Below are 18,018 nucleotides of genomic sequence, written 5' to 3' on the forward strand. Positions count from 1 at the left end.
GGTGGGCGGGGCCAATGATGAGTCTGTGGTGGGCAGGACCACACCTTGATGGGACTGCTTATATGTGCATGTCCTAAACCTTCCATTTAACCTTTAACCTCAAAGACAGACTTAGGGAGTCTGCTGGAGATCTATGTCCCTCTTCCCAATGGGATAAATCTCCTTTTTCTGCTTTCTACTTTTTATTTGGCTCTTTAAATTGGCTTATTGACAATGGGTGGGCAGACCTGACTTGAGGCCCAAGTTGTGACCCTCCCCTCCAAGTTCCTAACACCATCACTTCAGTGAGCATCAACACATGATGCCATGTCAGTCATATTTGTCCCTCATCCCTCCTACTCTGTGTCTACCTGGTAAATTCCATACCTGTTAAAGGTCCAAATATTGCCTCTTGTTATCTATGTGGCCCTTTCAGCTAAACAGTTGTCCCTTGGTCTGGGTCCTGTAGCTCCAGTTGTCTCTGCTATATGACTGAAGATGAAACAAGGAACAGAAAGTGTGACTCATTCTTCTTTCTATGTCTAGGGATCAGTGTGGTTCACAAAATGGCAGGAGTCTAAGGACATGCTCAGTTGATGATGGAACCAACATAGTTATAAAACAAACCAAGACAAATGGATGCTGGCTGTTGTGTCTTTCTGATCCATACCATTTTCTTCCATCTGCTGCATGTTCATGGGAGATTTGCTTTTCTGCCACCTCCTCTATTATCTTCTCTGACCTCCAATGAGGACTCTCCACCTCTCTCCTAGTTCAAACTACCTACTCCCTTCTCTATTTTGACAAGCTAGCCCCCTAAACAACATTCCTGTGTGACCACATGCCTCTGTTCTCAGGTTTCCTGTGTCATGAAAAATTCCTGTTCATGCAAAAAGAAGTTTATGGACAAAGATCTCTAACCACAGAGATGGACAGTCATCAAAAAGAGGATTCTATGTAGAGTTTACTAAGCTATTCTACAAAAAGTTTAGGTGGCTGTCTCAGCGTTTCATTGTGTTGTCCCTACATGGACAGTCATTTAAAAGTTGGGACTTTGTTGCTTTTCTGTTGGCTTAGCAGCTGCACATGAACTTACTGATATTTTAATTATTGTCTTCAGCCCCTTGGCTCCACACTTGGTGCCCTGCTGGCCATTCAGGCCATGGCCTGGCAGGGCTTTCAGCTCTGCCGCCACAGCAGAGCCAGGGCCATGACATGCAGGTTTAAATAAAGTCTCTGTTGTTCTATTTATCAATAAGATTTGGGAGTCAAAGGCTGGGGGTGAAAACCTACTAGCTCAGAGAGGCTGAATAGCAACTAGCCAACCTTGCTTTTTGGCCAGAGACACCGCAAGAGGCACATCTCTTACTTTGTCTCAGAGCCAAAAGGAAGCACCAAACTCTAGTTCCCACCCTTTCCTTCCTGTGCATCTTCTCTATCCAAATTGCTGGCTTCTCTATGGCCAATTCCAATCAGCTAGTCGCTGGCTCTGTCCCCTGATTCAAGGTTTAACTTTATTGGCAGTCTCAGGAGTGTGCAATCAAAATATCCCACAACAGGGCTTGGTCTATGATTTCCAGATCACGTTATAGACACTGTTTTCTTTCTCACATTGTCCAAGAGGTGCCTATATTAATTCCTCCTACAGCTTATAAGCGGTGCTGGTTCAATATGGAACTCAACAGGCAGCATTTAGACCCCACAGGGAACTTTCAGGATGCTGGTAACATATAGAATATATAACAAAGATGAAACTGAAGCAATTTCATTGTTTGTAGGCAAAACAGGGCATTGGACCAGAAGATCTCCAAGGAGTTTTCTAACTCTGAAAGTTTATGGTTTCTGGGCAGATGAGAACAATTTCAAGTGAATTGTGGAAGAAATAAGTTGAGGTTCTTTGTTTCACACACACACAAAATAAATAAATAAAATAAAATAAAATAAATAGAGTACCATAGTAACAAAGCTTAAAAAGAAATCTCAAAGCTTATCCCTGAAGCTTTAGAACGTTTGTCGTCTCATTTTTCTTGAAACGGCAAAGCAAATGGTCTCTTCCATCCCTTCAGGACAGAGGCCACAGTACTGACAGCTGTTCTGTACGGTCAGTAGGACCAAATGAGGACAGGAGACACCTTCCCTAGATGCTAAGTGTGTCCAGCATGAAAGTTGTACTGGCTAGTTTTTATTGTTGTTGTTTTGTTTGTTTGTTTGGTCATCTTTACACAAGCTAGAGCTATCTGGGAAGAAAAAATGCCAACTGGGAAAAATGCCTCCATCATAGTAGCCTGTAGGGCCTTTTCTTGACTAATGATCAATGTGGGATGGCCCAGCCCGCTGTGGGCAGGTGGTCCTGGGTTGCATAAGAAAGTCAGTCAGATGAGAAGCCATGGAAAGCAAACCAGTAAGCAGAGTTCCTCCATGGCTTCTACTTCAATTCCTGCCTCTGGTTCCTGCCTTGAGTTCTTGCCTTGACTTCCCTCAGTGATAGAGTGTGACCTGAGAGTTGTAAGCTGAAATAAACACTTTCCTCCCCAGGTTGCTTTTGGTCACAGTGTTTATCGTAGCAACAAGAAGGGAACTAGTTTCTTGGTAAATCATTTCAGCTCTATCTGTGGGCTGGAATTAAAAGATGTGTTTGCTTAAACCATCAAGGGATAGGAGGTTAGGTTATCAGGCTAGATTCCAAGAGCCTGTTATACTGTAATTATAAAAGGATCATTCAAATTTTCAGTCTGTACGCACAAAGATTAATTGATAATGCCTTGATAGAAATCCATGTCTCATTCCCTTTGTGGCTGTGTCTCCCGCAGCCCAGCAGTAGATGCTGACATGCTTGTGGTGGAGTTTGCGGTTAGAGATCTAATCAGACGGCTGCAGCCACACACTGTTCACCAAAGTTTGCATCTCCATAAAAAGGCAAAGTTTAATCAAACTGGAGAACGAGGAAGAATCACTCGGGAAGATGGCGTTCTAGGAGCCAGTACTCCCCACCCCTGTTTCAACTGTGCTATAAATTGATTACTCATAAGAAGCTGCATGTCTCTGCATTTATTTAGAATGTTTTGAGACCCTGATTGAGGACTCAAAGGATTTGTTTTGTCCTTTGTTGTGATTAGTAGATGGTTTTATGTTCCTTGATTATGATAGATTTGTTTTTGAAACCCATTATACTATCTAAATTGATCATTATCACAAACGGGTGTCAGTGCTTGGCTGTCAGTATTTTTCTTTGGGCAGAAATGAATAAACTAAAATTTTAAAATTAATATCGTTTGGGTTTCTGTTTTAACTACAGCAAGAGGGAAAAAACAGAGAATGATAAAGTATATTTTGAACTAAATGTGAACTCAATCATTTATTCAATAAACTTTTGTTGAGTATCAGCCATTGGGCTAAGTGCTTTGAAGGGTGTGATGGGGAATAAATCACATTGCCTGCATTTGTGGAAGTTATAGATTTGCGGAAATAAGACAGATGAATAAAAGTAAAATGAACAAATGCCTTAAGAGATGACGGGGTGCTCTGAGCTCAAGGGGGATGGAGACAAGTTCAGCTGAGAAGGAAGAAGATTCCAGAGATGTTGGCACATGATCTTTGTCTAGAGGTAGAGAGTCAAGATCTAGGAAGTGATGAAAGGGTGCTCTGGAGGGGAAGGGAAAGAAACCATGGATGATTTTAGAAAGGAGACGTGGCGTGGGTTGGCTGTGACATGGGTTGCCCACGTGGTGGAGAAAGCACAGATTTTAGCTCAGCAGCTGAGGCAGTGGCTTCATTGAAGTCTCACAGCTGACCCAGGTATGAGATCGAAAATGCATGCAGAGACCCAGATTCGGAAGTTGTTTGGGAGGCAGGATCAGCCCACCTTGGGGGCTCGGTGGAAACAGGGGGTGGAGGCACAGATTTGGAAATCAGCAAAAGAAATTCTTGAAACCAAAGAAGAGCCCAGGAACTCGGCTTACTGTGTGGAGAGTGTCAGTCACACTCAGCTCTGAGCATAGGAATCTGTACTTCTAAGGATCCCCAGAGGGGCTAGGCCCAGGGCTTGTCCTGTGATCAGAGACATTTACTGTGCCGTGGGAACCCTGCAGTGGAAACAGAAGTTACTGAGACAATGGATGAAAAACATAAGGTGAATGAGGATGACCCTTTGTGAATCTTCTGCAGCCAGGGATGGGGAAGAAAATTCCACTGTAAAGCTCCTACGGTGAGCTATGTCTCTGCTCTTCCAGGAGAGACCTTGTCATCTTGGAGCCTACATTCTAGTGCAAAATTATACACACGATAGACAAATAAACACATGAATTAATGTTACGGATTTTTATAAGCCATGGTAAAAATAAAGCAGGATGAATCTAGAGAGCAGTTGAAAAAATTGATTAAATAAAAAAGTCTCTAAATTGAAAAAGAAGAAAAGAAAATCACTCAGGACAGGACATTTGGGTAGAAATGGGAAGGAGGTTTTTCTAGAAATATCTGGAGGGAGAGTGCAGCAGGCAGAGGAAGGATGTGGCTAGATTCTGAGAGGAAAAACAGCTTGTGTTTGGGGAAAGGACAGGGCCAGGCCTGGTGAGAGCGACGGAGAAGAGGTCAGAAAAGCAAGCAGGACCCGGTGGTGAAGAAAGGCTTCCTCACAGAGCTGTTGGAGGCCACAGTAAGGGTCTCGGGGCATTAGGAAACTCATGCTAAGAGCTAGAGTTTGGAAACTCACTGGGGACTTTGAGTAGGAGAGTGACATGGAAGGATCCCTGGGCCTGCTGTGGGCGGTAGAGAACGTAAGTAGAAGAGGAGGCCAGTTCAGTGAGTAGCATGGGGACACATCTGGAAAGAAGAAATGACACCAGTGGCTGATGATGGTACTTGTGGAGGGTGAGGGGGGTTTGTAGGTTGTTGTCTGGAAGAAGGAACGGTTGGACACGTAAGAGGTGAGCTGTGTGATGGGATTGGAACTGGAGGAAAAAGCAGCAGACTTTAACGACTTGGCGTTCCTAACATCTCTCACTATGGTGCATGGGAACCCCTGAGTATTCAATTTATCTTTCCTTCTATTTATTTGTTTTTATAACAAGGTCTTGCTACCTTACCTTGCTGGTCTTCAACTCCTGGGCTCAAATGACCCGACCACCTCAACCTCCCGAAGAGCTGGAAGAACTGGTGTGAACTACTGAATGAGGCAGACACCTTAGGGTGAGTTCTTAGATTAATGCACCTCCAAAGCATCCTTGCATTTATTTTCAGCTAAAACTTGATGGTGCAAGTATAGCATGGATTGTTTAACTGAGCATGCTCAGACATTCCTATGTAGCTGTGAACAGACTCCCTAAGGGAAATCTCCATGACTGTTTTGTTTGCAGAAGGCCTTGATTTGAAAACAGCTCTGGTGTACTCCTTTCCTACTGCAGGAAACATATGTCTTAGCTGTGTTTGTTTTAGAATTCGTGATTGTTGAAATGCAAGGTTCTTGTGTTCAGTTACACGGGTGTACACCACTGGACTTGGCAAAAAATACTTCTCCAGTGAATTATCAGATGACTCATTACTTCAGCAAAGGCAAGGAGGTGTGGATTGGAAAGAGTCTCTAGAGGATGTGAGAAGGTTTGTTAGGAGATGGGTGGAGGGTTAACTAGATGGCACTAGAGGAAACTATGGTTTGGGGACCAGAAGAGCATAGATAGTATATAAAGGGTGTTGGAAAAATCAGCAGTAGAGAACAGGTCATCGTTGGGGTTAGTCAATACAGATGAAGGAAGGAAGCAGGGCTCTGGGCCTAGGACAGTAGCATAACCATGGCCAGGGAAAAACATCTGACACCCTATAGCAGTAGTTCTCAACCTGGGGTAGGTCTCAACTCCTTAGGGGGCCCCATATCACATATCCTGCATATCAGATATTTTCATTATGATCATAACAGTAGCAAAATTACAGTTATGAAATAGCAATGAAAATAATTTTATGGTTGGGGACTACCACAACATGAGGAACTGTATTAAAGGGTCATAGCATTAGGGAGGTCAAGAACCGCTGCCCTAGGGGAAGCTTAAATCTTTTTACTTTTGTGGTGTGTGTGTGTGTGTGTGTGTGTGTGTGTGTTATCCATGAGAACAGTCTTTGTTAAGAGCAGAGAGTGTTATATTTATGGAGATACATTTCTGTCAGCAAATTGCAGGTTTTTTGAGCAATTTTGTCCCATCCATTTGCCTCTTCTCTCTCCATCCTTTCTTCCTTCCCTCTTCCATGCATATTCCTTCATTAGTAATTTTTATACTGATTGTGTGCTGAAAAGATACTACTTTGAATGTATTTGACTAAAAGCACATCACTTGTTTCTTTTTACCTTTGTTGTTGTTGAGGCAAAGTCCTGCTCTGCTGCTCAAGCTCCTTCCTCATTCTCCCCGGCAGCTGTTTGAGCAGCATTTGCCAGTGTGTCCAACAAGCGTTTCTCTTTACTTATTTATATGTAGAGCCTCATACTCCCTCTGTAGCAATGAGCCTGCCTACCTTTAAAGATGTTCAATAAATGAGTGAAAATAACCTACGGAAGGAGGATCTAATTTAAATATCCTCTTAATCAAAGGGTATATAGGAATTTTGGCCAATGTCTGATTTTTCACATGGCTGAGGGTCCTATGGAATGTTGTCTCAGGTTGAATTGGCAGTATGAAGTGCTTCCAAAGAGCCTGTGGCTATGGTGTGACTAACAGGTCACTGGAAGTGTATTAAACATAAATGAACTCCTTCAAACCACTTCTATCAGAAGAAATACTTTCCAAAGCTCATGTATGTCAACCACCAGCATCCATCATTGCCGAGAGGCCAGGGTTCTGAATAAACAGTTCATTTGCATAACTGCTGGGTAGCTAGCAGGGTACCAGACCTCAAGGTGATGGAGGGTAGACCCTGTCCTAACAGTCAGCAGCTTGTGAGGTAGCCTGATCCTGTACCAGCTACTTGCTGTAGGCCTTGGAGTCCCAGCTCCCTGGCGCCTCTTCTACACCAAACCAGTCCACTGACATTGGAGGAACAGGAGCTTCACTACAGTTGGAGCTTGGGGGAGTGGGGTTAGACTGTTCAGCTCAAAGAAAGTTTGGCCAAAGGAAAGGTTTGGAACTGCGTAGGTGTCGGGTTAAGGTCCCCAGACTCAGCAGAGTTCTTTGTCCCACATGTGTTCTTTGGCCTGCAGATCTGGAGGCCTGAGGCTGGCTTGCTGTGGGATGTCTTTCAGTGTGCCGTGAACATATGTCGTTCCCACTGGTTAGTAAATAAAGCAGCATTGGCCTATGGCAGGGCAGGATGGAGCCAGGTGGGAAAATCCAAGAGAGAGAATGAGAGGAGAAAGGAGAGTGGGAGGAGATGCCAGCCACCGCCCAAGGAGCAGCAAGATGCCACCAGACTGGGAACACCACGGCTATGTGGCAACTTATAGATGAATAGAAATGGGTTAAGCTATAAGAGGTAGCTAGCAAGAAGCTTGAACCTTAGGTCATCCAGTTCATAATTAATATAAACCTCTGAATGATTATTTTATAGGCGGCTGCAGGACCACAGGGCTGGGGTGAGACCAGAGAAACTTTTGGCTACACTTGCTCTGTGGTTTTCTTGAAAATCAGCTCTCTGTCCTTGTATTGAAATTAGACTACAAAAAAAACAAACCAAACCAAATAAGGCAGGCAGTGGTGGCGCACGCCTTTGATCCCAGCACTCGGGAGGCAGAAGCAGGTGGATCTCTGTGAGTTCGAGGTCTACAGAGCGAGTTCCAGGACAGCCAGGGCTATACAGAGAAACCCTGTCTCAAAAAACAAAACAGAGACCAGACTTGTCTCTGCTCTAAGTTACCCGACATTGTGTAAATCAGTGTTCTTCAGGCCTGCCCTGAGACTCCACCTTATAAGCAACCTTTGACTCTATTTTGAGTATAAACACAGAAGCAGGATGACTCTGTGCCTTGATGGGCATATAGACAGCTCCAGCTATCCAACACAACCTAGAAGACACAGACTGACAGTTTACCCCTAAAAGTAAAATGTATACTATCCCATAAATTTATCAAAAAAAAAATGGACTCATATAAGCTCATGGATGTATTAAAATCATACGAGGAAAACCAGGCCTGAGAACTTATCAAGGAAAGGGTGCATCCCCTTCACCTGGACTCCATAAAGAGAAGGATTCCTAACACTGTGGTGATGGTGGCCCCACTGACCCATGATCTGTGCATCTGGTGTGTGCCTCAAGGGACCAGCCGTCAGAGAACTTCCAGGGGCTCCAGCTCAGCTGTCTCCACCACGGATGCGGCCTAATCAGCTGCTGTCTATGTGTCTATCCATTCATCCTCTGGAGCTGGCTCCACCTGTCTGGCGTCCACATCTTACACTTTGCTTCTGCTGCCCCATTTAACAAAAGGCTCAGTTCAACTCGGACCTCGTTTCTTGGCTCTGGGGCAGCACTCCAGCACCGATGGCCTTTGCATTTCTATCAGTTTCCCGCTTCTGTCTGTCAATCAGGCCTCTTAGGCTCCCTTCCGACTATGCCGTGCCTTATTCAACCCTTTGTAGCAGGCTTTAACCTGCAGATATACAAAAATACATGGACGATTTACTAGGTGATAGGCAATGTGTGATCTTAGAGTTAAATTTAGTAGCTACTATTGGAATCAAAGAACCTATCTCTGCCTTGGCCAGATAGCAAGGGAATTGGGACTATTTGGCAAATTGCAGCCAATGAATCAAGATGGCTTGTGAACTTATTGCTAGCCAGTAAGTTCTGATATGGAGAGAGAGAACAGGTCATGTTTGTCGGTGCTCCTGACAGAGCTCCTTCACAACCCCTGTTACCATGCTCATTTTGCAAGTGAAAACAATGATAGGTAAATGAAGGGGAAAGTGTAGCAGTCGTCGCCCCTTAGAGTTTGAAATAGCAGCTGATGGAGGGAGGAAAGCCTCACGGTTGCCTCCCTTTAGAATCTGAAATACTGTGATCTCTCACCCCTCATCTCTCTGCTGCAGATGGAGGTTATTCCAGGCAATCACAACTGGTCCGAGTGCAGAGAATAAGTGGCTGTGAAGTGGGACATTCCTAATACAGCCTCTCAACCCTCAGAGAACGTCATGGAAGGGGGTGGGGTGGGGCAGGATGACTAGGTAAGAACCAATGGACTGGGAGAGCCGCTGGGAACTAGTGTCCCCTGGACATAACAGGGTTGTTGTTGTGCTCATGAGCTCTCAACAACATGGCTGCCCACCCAAGCCATTCCCGAGACCTTCATCTTGGCTGCCATCAAAGCAGGGGTGGGGGAAGGGCTCACAAGGCCCCGCCCCTAGGTGAAGAGCTATAGGCAGTGAGTGACTGCTGAGAGAGAAACACAATTTTCTTCAGGGATGAGCCCATACCCAAGTGGTCAGCCCTGCATCCATGTACTTATCAGCAACACAAACTGGACTCAATAGTGTGTGTGTGTGTGTGTGTGTGTGTGTGTGTGATTACAGAAGCACAGAACACAAATTTGAGATGAGTTGTGGGGTGATGCAGAAGGGAGGGAGGAGTGGACATGACAAAAGAACCATTGTACTTATGTATGATATTCTCAAACAATTTAAAATAGCAGATGAAACGAGAGCTATAGTTTAGACAAAAGGGAAGGTGGAGGCGACGGGGCTTTGTGGAGTCCCAGCAAGGGAAGGCTGTTGTCTCCTGACAAAGCATGCCCATTTTTATAAATTCTCGTCTCTCTTTAATTATTTTCCAGCTTCTCCGTTACATGATTTCTAATCAAAAGACTGAGTCTGTCAATCATCAGGACAGGAAAAAGCCCGCCCCCCCAAGCTATCTGATTGAGAAACTTTGGAAGTAGGGTATAGCCTGCTTGACATGCAGGCCGGCGCAATTCCTGCTTTACCTTGTCATATGTTCTACCTAGCTTCTACACTGTGCTTGGTGACTGTCTAGACTATTTCCACGGGGATCACAGGGACCAGGGAGCTGGGGGTAGACCAGATTGAGCGTCTGGAACATGGCATTTAATCTTTGCTAAGTGGACCACTGAACTGGTTTAGAGTGTCTTGTAAAATGAGGCCGCCTGTTGGGTTTGCACCACTGGAAATTTAAATAATAGAGCATACAGGCTTTCCTCCCAGTGTCAGGGCTTGAGGAAGGAGAGGAAGATGGAGCATTAAGTCAAAAGGAAAAGGGAAGGAGGCCCCTCAATCTGGGATCTAATTTGCCTTTTCTATTGACTGGTAATTAAAAAAAAAATCTTCAAGACAATTAATAAAGCCAAAATTGCCTACAGAGATAATGTTTGTTTTCCTAAATACCTCTCAATCAAGACTGTTAAAAACAACAAGAACATTCTGCTGATGGGGAAATTGGGGTCCCCTCTTGGGGTCCTTAGCCCCATTAATAAAGAAGTTAAGAATGGACTCCAACAGAAGCACAGCAACAATTTTATTAGAATTTAAAAGACAATCTCCAGGGCAGGCCAGCTGTAAGTCCCAGGAGCTGCCATTAGGAGGATCATGGAGGGAAGCAGAAAAGGGTCATGCTGTTTAAGTTCCCAAGCCATGGGCTCTGTCACATAGCAGGCAGGTAGTCACAGGGCAGGGAAGTGGGGCTTGAGAGGGGGCAAAAAAAAAAAAGGACGTCCAAAATCTCAGGAAAAGCATACTTAGCTTTGGCCAGCATCCAAGAGAAAGAGACAGAAAAACAAAAAGAGAGTTGCTGGATTCCCACTCAGATGGGCAGACCCAATGAGCACCCTCCTGGCGACTTGAAGACACTCTGCTAGGAAGTGGGGGTGCCGGCATGGAAGAGCACAGATTCTCATGAAAGGAAGATTGATCCCACCTGTTTCTTTAACAGGGCTTAAGGTCACCCTAGTTTCCTAAGGGCAGCCCTTCCTCCTGAGGGGAGGTCCCTTGGCCAGGTGATTAGCTCACCTAGCTAGAATGTTAGGTCTCCCCCGGGCCAGGACTTGACCATAATGGGCCTTTATTGCTACTCTAACACTTACTTAGGGCCATATGTTTATATCCTTGATATTAGACCACATCAGCCCTCTTCTCTCATCCCTAAACCTAAACAGTACATCTCACAAACCCTTTAATGATTCTGTAACAAAAGAAAATTCTTTAAGATTAAAAAAATATATATAAGTAGCCAGACGATGGTGGCACACACCTTTGATCCCAGCACTCGGGAGACAGAGTTTTATAGAGCCAGTTCCAGGACAGCCAAGGCTACACAGAGAAACCCTGTCTCAAAAAATAAATAAATAAATAAAACAGGCCGGGAGGTGGTGGCGCACACCTTTAATCCCAGTACTTGGGAGGTAGAGGCAGGTGGATCTCTGTGAGGCCAGCCTGGTCTACAGGGCAAGTTCCAGGAAAGGCTCCAAAGCTACGCAGAGAAACCCTGCCTCAAAACAAAACAAAAAACAAAAAAAAGAAAGAAAAGATAAAAGAGAATTAAGCCAGCTTATGTGTTTCTACTTAACTTTTAAACCCCACTTAACTTTTAATCTCTGCTTCACCTTTTATTTTATTTTAAGGGATAGAGACTGTAGTTTGCAGGCTATGAGCTATATTTGTCAAATCTATCAACCAAGAGACTGCAACTAATATGGGGGAAAATGGACACATCTAACATCTCAGAATTTCATTGCTGAGCAAGCCTGAGTTGCCAGCTTCCTGGCTGCTACACTCGTGTCTGGAAACGCTGCATTTTATAACCCCTGGATCTGCCTAGAGAGACCCGAATTTTTGGCAGTCTTGCAAAATCACAAGAGTTTTAATTAAATTGCTTTCAACATAGCTTGACTTAATGAGTCGTAGGACAAAATGTTGAATTAACACAAAGAATTTCCTAATGGAGTGAAAACAAATAGGAGGTGGCTTCTCTGAGCTTTCTATAATTGGAATCACCAATCAGAAGTGTCAGCTGAAGGCTCCCCGAAGAAATCCTTTGTCTCTGAGTCAGCATACAAAAATCAAATGCTGAAAAAAAAAAAAGAGTGGACTTCTCAAGTGCAAAATCGTTCAGGGTCAGACAGAGATGGATCGGGCTTTCCTCACTTGCTGAGAACTCATAATCTAGATGTGGAGGTCAGAAGTGGACACGTATAAGATGGCTATAAATTTCAGTTGAATGTAAGAGACCTAAATATAAACACTCAGTGGCTTAAGTAGGGTGGAGGGTCATCGGATTGTTCACTGCAGGGTTTGGTGGGGACCAAGGGTGCTTCCTGAGCCTGTCCAGGAGGTAAGGGTAATTATGTTGGGATGGGTAGACAGTCGGGGTTTCAGGTGAAGAGACTGGTTCTTGTCCAGCTGACACAGAGATGAAAGACCGAGAGGTACTCCAGCCTCAGTGGAGCAGGGCGATCCACAAGGAAACTGCATGCCTTCAGGAATGGGCGGGGGGGAGCTGGAGATGGCTCAGCTATTCAGTACACCTGCTGCTCTCGCAGGGCACCTAAGCTCAGTTCCCAGCACTGGACACCTGCAGTCACCTGCACACAGACACGTGCATGTGCATAACTAAAAATACAATACATCTTATTTTAAAAGAAGGGCATGGGTGAATTGAGGATTAGATGGAGAAGGGGGCTGAGAATAAACAGAAATTGTACTTCATCCCGTAGGAAGGGAGAGTAATACTTTCGTGGTTATACTTACAGAAAAGCCAAGGTTCTCTAGACTGCCTTACAGGGAGAAAATAATAATAAGAGAAATAAGCCAAGACTCCTGAAATCGTTCGGCTGAGACCAGAAAGCTCATGCTGGCACTGTGGCAATAAAGATATTAAGAAAAGTGTAAGTGAGATGTGGGTTCAATAAATAAATCTGGAGGCTGGGTATGTAGCTCAGTAGTAGAGCACTTATCTAGTGAATGTGGGCCCCTGGATTCCATCCCTAGTACCATAAAATAAATAAACACATCCGTGTTTTCTTTAGTTTGACACCGATATTTCAAATTTTTATTTATTTTGTTTATGTATTTGAGTGTGGTATGCCAATGTGTGCATGTGTGTGTTAGGGGGATGCTTACCAGTGTAAGTGCATGTAGAGAGCAGAGGTCAACTTCCGGTGTCTTCTTCTATCGCTCCCTATTGTTTTGAGACAAGGTCTCTCACAGAACCTGGTGCTCACTGTTTCAGTCGGACTGGCAAGCCATCAATTTTTATGCTCCCACCACCCCAGTGCTGGGATTATGGGCACGTGCCATATGTCTAACTTTTGTGTAGGTGCTAGGGGGTCTTAGTTTAGGTCCCCATGCTTCTGCAGCAAACACTTTACCCACAAAACTGTCTCCTCATTCCAATTTCTAATCATTGTGTTCTCCAAACACTGCTCTGTTGCATATCAGAACCTCACTAGTGACCATTTAACAAAGATCTCAAGCAGCTGACATGTACATCCAGTTGTATATATGACCACCCTCAGCATGACCTTTTTCCTCAGTTTCCATTAGTCCTGAATCCTATTGGCCACCTCTGCACATTTCTCAGTGAATTCACTTTAGGGGGAATTGGTGTGAAAATGACTTTGATTCTACTCACTGGTCTATGGTGAGTTGTAATGGTACATGACACACTGCATGTGCAAGAATGGGGGTGTTCTTGGCATTAACAGCTGCAAAGGGAGATGTTACAGCCAATTTCCCAGGAACCCCTGAAGCCAAGGTGGCCTGCAGAAGGGGGTCAAGTTGAAGCCACTTGGCTACTTCTTTAGCCAACGAAGATCCTAGGTTTCCAAAGGAAGGGAACATGGCCTTGGTCAACGGATGCTCTTTAAGGAAATCGTGCAGTGGAAGCTGTTAAATGGATTCCATCGTTTCTGAGGAGGGATCCGAGCAGCTTGTCACAGTGCCAGAACGAACTTATTGAACCCCCCAGGAAGAACAGGTAGGGTGAGTGTTCATGATACCCAAGAGACAAAGCAAAGCAGAATCAGTTACACAAACCCTCATGTGCAAAGTTCTCCATCTGCATATTCACCCAGTGTCTGCAAGCAAAGCCCTGTGCTGGGTGTGCTAAAGGCTGGGATGTCACACACAATGCGGTCAGGCCTCAAGAAAGAGAGAACATCGGCACAGACACCCACCATGCTCCAAAGCAATGTCTTACAACTTAATGTGTATCCTAAGTGGATGCTTATGGAGGGAAAAGAGGGTGAAAACCCCACCCCTGTTGTGGAATATTATTCTAAGGTGTGTTACTTTTGTTTATATTGCATTTGTTTAACTCTGTGAAGCTGTGTTACTGTGCCTGTCTAAAACACCTGATTGGTCTAATAAAGAGCTGAATGGCCAATAGCAAGGCAGGAGAAAGGATAGGTGGGGCTGGCAGGCAGAGAGAATAAATAGAAGGAGAAAACTGGGAGGAAAGAGATCGAGGAGACAGAGAAGGAGGATGATTCCAGGGGCCAGTCACCCAGCTACACAGCCAGCCACGGAGTAAGAAACAAAGAAAGGTCTACAGGCAGAGAAAAGGAAAAGCCCAGAGGCAAAAGCTAGATGGGATAGTTTAAAGTTAAGAAAAGCTGGCAAGAAACTAAGCCAAGCTAAGATCAGGCATTCATAAGTAATAAGCCTCCGTGTGTGAATTTATTTGGGAGCTGGGTGGCAGTCCCCCCAGTACAGCAAAAGACCAAAAACCCCTAACAACAATAATTTGCTCAAAAAAGAGCAGAAACAAATAACAACATACCCTATGTGGGGGCAGGACTGAAACAATCTTCGTGGCTTCTGTGGTCTGAACAAGGGCTAATGCTGAGCAAAGACGTGGGAAAGATAGCTAAGCACAGAGGCAGCAGGCAGAGGCTCAGATGTAGGAACTCCTGAGCCCTGGGCTCAAACCTTCTACGAGCTCTGAGGTTGGAGGCTCAACTGCACATCCCTCAGATGCCATCGGACCCGGGGTGCGCTAGCCAAACCCTGGAAAATCAAAGTTTTGCCTTTCAGCCTGCTGATCCTTCAGCTTCACGGGGTGAGTCACGCAATCCTATATGACTTCTGCTATTAAAGCTCTAACCAGCCAGTCTCTCCAGCCATCCAAACTATAAATCAGGCCATTGTATTAGGAAGCAGAGTGAGGGTTATACAGAACAGAGGCGCTGGCTTTGTTTGCTTTGAGAAGTTTAGAATCGGAGCTGGGGGGACGGCTCAGTGGCGAAGGTAGCTTCTGGGCAAGCGTGAGGACCTGAGTTCAGATCCCCAGCACCACCCAGATGGGCATGGTGGTGCAAACCCATAACCCTACTGCTGGGGTCGGGGCAGAGACAGAGGTCCCTGGGGCTTGCTGGCAAGTCAGTCTAGTTGCAAATGTGAGCTCCAGGTCCAGTGAGAGACTCTGACTCAAAGAGAAAAAAAGGCAAATGATAGGGGCAGACACTGGATGTCAAATTCTGGCTTCTACACGAGCGCGCGCGCACGCACACGCACACACACACATACACACACACACACACACACACACACACACACACACACACACACACACACACACACACGTGAGTGCACCTGCACACACACATGCACATGTGCACACACACCCAAAAATTTTTTTTCAACCTTAAGAATCAAACAAGTAAGGACATGGGGCTGGAGAGATGGCTCAGAGGTTAAGAGCACTGACTGCTCTTCCAGAGGTCCTGAGTTCAATTCTCAGCACCCACATGGTGGCTCACAACCAGATCTGGTGCCCTCTTCTGACCTGCAGTCATACATGCTGTATACATAATAAATAAATAAATAAATCTTTTACAAAAATAAGTAAATACAAAGCTCTAATGCAACCTTGCGGATGAAGAAACTGAGGCAGAGGACAGTGAAAAGGCATCTTCAAGGTCACACAGCACAGTGGTATTAGAGGTGAAGCTTAACAATAAGCACACAGCCTCTGTGTCCCTCCAGTGACCTCCTAAATCTATGGCCAGGCCCCCCTTGTCAAGTCTGTCGCCTCTTTCTTTAATTACTAGTCACAGAGCCACCGGCCAACGGTCTTGCGGGGTCACATGGCAGCTCTCCTCTAAGTCGAGCCACTGCCCAGAGGAATGACAGTGGCTGAATTAGTTTTGCAGTGTGTTTTCCTGGAGCTCATGAATGGCAAAGCCAGAAATAATCTATGGGCTTTATTGTTGGGGTAAGAGAATGATTTACAAGGCCCCGGCAGAGGTCATCAGCCTTGGCTTTGATGGGAAATAAGAAATTGCTCAAAGCCTGTAATTCCAGAGAGTGATAAACACGGTAGTCACCTGAAACCATGGTTTCAGCTTGAGGTTCCAACTCGGCTTTGTGTCTGCCCACCAGTTCATTAATGTGTTTGCTTAACTTAATCAACGTGGGGACCTGCTTCCTGATAGGCTTCTAAAACCGTCTCCCCAGTTCCCTCCTACAAAGGACTCTGGCATTTCTTAGGGACCTAGATCCCTTTGATTGTTCTGTGGTGACCTCATTTTAACTCAGGGTGTGCGGGATACCTTGTGACCAGAAAGGAGCAAGATGAGGACTGGGTGCCAACCACGGTGAGTGTGTGACCAACCGGAAATGAAACAATAGAAAGTGTGTTCTCGGGACTCCTGAAACTTGAAAACAGGTTAATGTTTATCACTTGTCCCAAACGGGATGACTTCTGACCAGTGAAGAAAATAAACGCTTTTTCCTCAAGAGCAGTCCAGGTGGTCACAGATCCTGGGTATGAGCTGCTTGAGTCTTCTTGCTTGTTTTGTTTTGAGACAGTGTTCTGCTGCACAGTCAAGGCTGGCCTCAAAGTCTTCATCCTCCTGCCCCAGCCTTCTGAGTGCTGGAACTATAAACATGTGCTACCACATGAATCTTTTATTCCTAACTGTGGGGATTCAAATGTGTTAAGCCTGACTTACTAGTTCTAGCAGGAGCCAAGCACATGTAGAGGAGGCTTTGTGGGTCCCCGTTATTCTGTCTGTGAAGGCCCTCCACAGTGCCGGTTTTGAAATGAAGACTTGGGTAGAATGAAACTTTATAGAATTACATTCAGCTTTACTATCGTTACTTACAGATGTCTCCAACAAGTGTTGGACCAGGCAGAAACAGTCACACAACACTCTGATGCTGAAAGCCTGGAGAGTTCCTGGAGAACTTCTAGACTTCAGTCCATGTTAGAAGCCCAGAGACACTGGTTCCAGTAACAACAGAGGGTCAGCAGTGGCAGCAACAGGTAGATGAACGGGCCAGGAAAAGTGAAGGCTAATCTAGAAAGAAGCCCAGTCTCTCATCTTCCACTCTCCCTGTCGTTCACTTCTTTATGCCCAACGTTTGCCAAATTGTAGGGTTCAAAGGTTAACCAGGCTGGGAACTTACCCATTTTTCATGTGCTAGTTATCTGCTCCTTTTATTCTCCACATGGCTAGAAACATGCTCAACTTAATCACTTCTTAAAATTCAGATTTAACCAAGATGGGTGTGGTGGGACTTGCCTGTACTCTCAGCATCCAGGAAATGGTAACGAGAGTTCAAGGCCAGCCTCAAAACATCGTGAGTTTAAAAACATAATGGGCTTCGTGACTCCTTGTCTGTTCCCTGTCGCACAAAATTTAGATGTAACCAAGATATGTTGGGCTGAAGGGTAGCTCAATGATAGAGGACTTATGTTGCATGTGTAAGGTCCTGGATTCAATCCCCAATACTGTAAAAGAAACAACCAAGGTGTGCCCTGATGGGGGCCACATGATGATATGTGAGTCTACATGAGACACAGATTGACTCACTTCATCCTGCAAGCATCCATGTTCACCTGGCTCGGGGCATGAGATATATTTGCATGAATAGTATGCCGGTAAGAGACAGGAGAGGAAAAAATAGAGGTTAAAAATTAGCTATGACAGGCATCAGGAAAGAGCGCAGAAGAGAGAACGTCAGAGTGTCCAAGTATAGCCAAGCTTCTTATGACGCCACCATCCTGGAAAGAATGAGTCTGTGGCTCTGCCATACATTTTTGATCCTAACAGAAAGCTTCCAAGCAGCCATTGTAGCCTCTTTTCCTCCCCTCCATCCTCCCCTCATCACTCTTTCC

The 18,018-nt window shown here is 45.1% G+C and overlaps 1 protein-coding gene across 1 annotated transcript in view; it reads left to right on the plus strand.

Annotated features, from left to right (window-relative positions):
* The first annotated feature begins 4,712 nt into the window (after positions 1-4,712).
* The window catches only part of Vtcn1 (V-set domain containing T cell activation inhibitor 1), a 91,661-nt gene continuing 78,355 nt past the window's right edge, over positions 4,713-18,018 (plus strand). The window contains exons 1-2 of the mRNA XM_052732212.1: positions 4,713-4,751; positions 5,117-5,163. Coding sequence (XP_052588172.1) covers positions 4,713-4,751; positions 5,117-5,163 — 86 coding nt within the window. The remainder of the gene's footprint in view (positions 4,752-5,116; positions 5,164-18,018) is intronic.

This window comes from Peromyscus californicus, unplaced genomic scaffold (genome assembly GCF_007827085.1).
Source record: "Peromyscus californicus insignis strain IS unplaced genomic scaffold, ASM782708v3 Scaffold_9__1_contigs__length_137607984, whole genome shotgun sequence".
In the NCBI taxonomy this organism is placed as follows: domain Eukaryota; kingdom Metazoa; phylum Chordata; class Mammalia; order Rodentia; family Cricetidae; genus Peromyscus; species Peromyscus californicus.